The 1,831-nt window shown below is 38.1% G+C and overlaps 1 protein-coding gene across 1 annotated transcript in view; it reads left to right on the top strand.

The window, feature by feature from the left end:
- LOC109917653 (dispanin subfamily A member 2b-like) overlaps nt 1-1,252 on the top strand; it is a 2,088-nt gene extending 836 nt beyond the window's left edge. Inside the window, exon 2 of the mRNA XM_020517503.2 lies at nt 871-1,252. Within this exon, the coding sequence (XP_020373092.1) occupies nt 871-1,047 (177 nt within the window). The 3' untranslated portion in view covers nt 1,048-1,252. The remainder of the gene's footprint in view (nt 1-870) is intronic.
- Nucleotides 1,253-1,831: the final 579 nt, after the last annotated feature.

Below are 1,831 nucleotides of genomic sequence, written 5' to 3'. Positions count from 1 at the left end.
CAACTTTCCTGACAGCTGAGTGAAATCATTTCTCCTCATTTTCCCTCGCCTCTTATCATCGATGTTAAATCCTCGAACCAGAAGGGGTCGTTTTTATCTCTAATTTATCAAAACCTTTCATCTTGAGAAGCTCCTAATTAGTCATCTCTTGAAAAGGAAAGCAGTCCTAATTGTGCCAAACTTTTCGGAAAACCAAGTCCCTGATAATCAACTTCTCTGGTTCAAAAGGGGAAACCAGATTTGTAACCTCATGAAGATTTTACCAAGGCAAAAGACTGACTCTTGGGGCAGGAGTAGGTTTCCTAGCTAAGGTTGCTTGGTTACTGTAGTTTGAATTATGCGTCCTGACGATACAGTCCAGGCCATTTGATCAGCACTGTCAGACCAGACAACTTCTGACATTCTACTGTACTGAGTACTGTACAACTATTGTGCAATATTCAAACTGAACTTACAGGTTTTTTTTTGGTGGATCCTGCAGTTGTAAGGTTGACAAACCCAGCCAATCTTTTATCTCAATGTCATTGCACAAAGGGTTATTGAAAATAATCCACTATTTTGTACTATTATGTTTATGGATGTGAATCATAAGCAATCAATGTTCTTTCTTGCCTTGTTAAGCAATGTTACTGAGTGTGACAAATCCATTTGCTATTTATTGCTCGAAATTATTAAATGCAAAATGCAAGAATTCTCTTATGTCAAATGAAACTGCACAACAGTGGGAACTTAATGCTTTTTTACGCCAAGGCAATTTGCAAAGATATTTACGAAGGTACCGGAACTTCAAGCGTTGAATTATTGTACACAGCTAACACTGAGATTTTCAAGTCTGGCTGTATTAACAAATTAACATTTGTTTTCTTTCAGAGCAGAGATCGGAAAGTCGTGGGAGATGTAGAAGGAGCTAAGAACTATGCATCTACATCACGAGGTCTCAACATTGCATCCACAACACTGAGCATCCTTGTCATCATAATCGTCATTGCATTACTCTTTGCTGGCATAATAAGCCTTCCGTCACACCATGGATATAACATGGGTTAAAATTGCCTAAATCAATAGGCTCATTGCTTTATTCACCATGATTGGAGTTGTTTTGTAACAGAACTCTTTTCATGCATTCTATTGTTCATTTCTGTCAATAATGTTTCTGTAGTGCTGACATGTTTAAAGTTATGACATCGCAGTTAGACAGATTTATTTTCTTTAGGCTTTGTCTGTGTTAATAAAACAATTGATGGTAGACTTACTGGCAAGTTTCCTGTGTTCACTTGTAAACACATTATTTGATAGTTTAAAAAATAAATAAGCCCCTGAACTTGCAACTCCCTTCCAACTAATGCGTTCATAGTTAGTCCACAAAGTGTTATTGTCTCACGATACAGAGGTGCTGGTGTTGGACTGGGGTGGACAATGTCAGAAGTCAGATGACACCAGGTTATAGTCCAACAGGTTTATTTGAAATCACAAGCTTTTGGTGCGCTGCCTCTTCATCAGGTGAGGTCACCTTTGTTATTTCAAATAAACCTGTTGGACTATAACCCGGTGTCATCTGACTTCTGACATTATCTCATGACAGTTTGTTCTGGGAAAGAAAACATGTGAAATATAAATCAGAGGATTGAAGTTTTTAACATTCAGATGTTCATATCTACCCTCATGAGCTGCCTTGACATGTCCTGGGAGTGAGAAGTTAGTGAATTGAATTGGCCTGCGCAATAAATCAATCAATTAAATGTAATTGGTCACTGGACCCAAAACATTAAGTGTAATTTCTCTCCATAGATGCGACCAGACCTGCTGAGCTTTTCCAGCAATTTCTGCTTTT

The sequence above is a fragment of the Rhincodon typus genome, chromosome 17, assembly GCF_021869965.1.
Source record: "Rhincodon typus isolate 14 chromosome 17, sRhiTyp1.1, whole genome shotgun sequence".
Classification (NCBI taxonomy): Eukaryota; Metazoa; Chordata; class Chondrichthyes; order Orectolobiformes; family Rhincodontidae; genus Rhincodon; species Rhincodon typus.
This window is presented reverse-complemented; position numbering and strand designations above follow the sequence as displayed.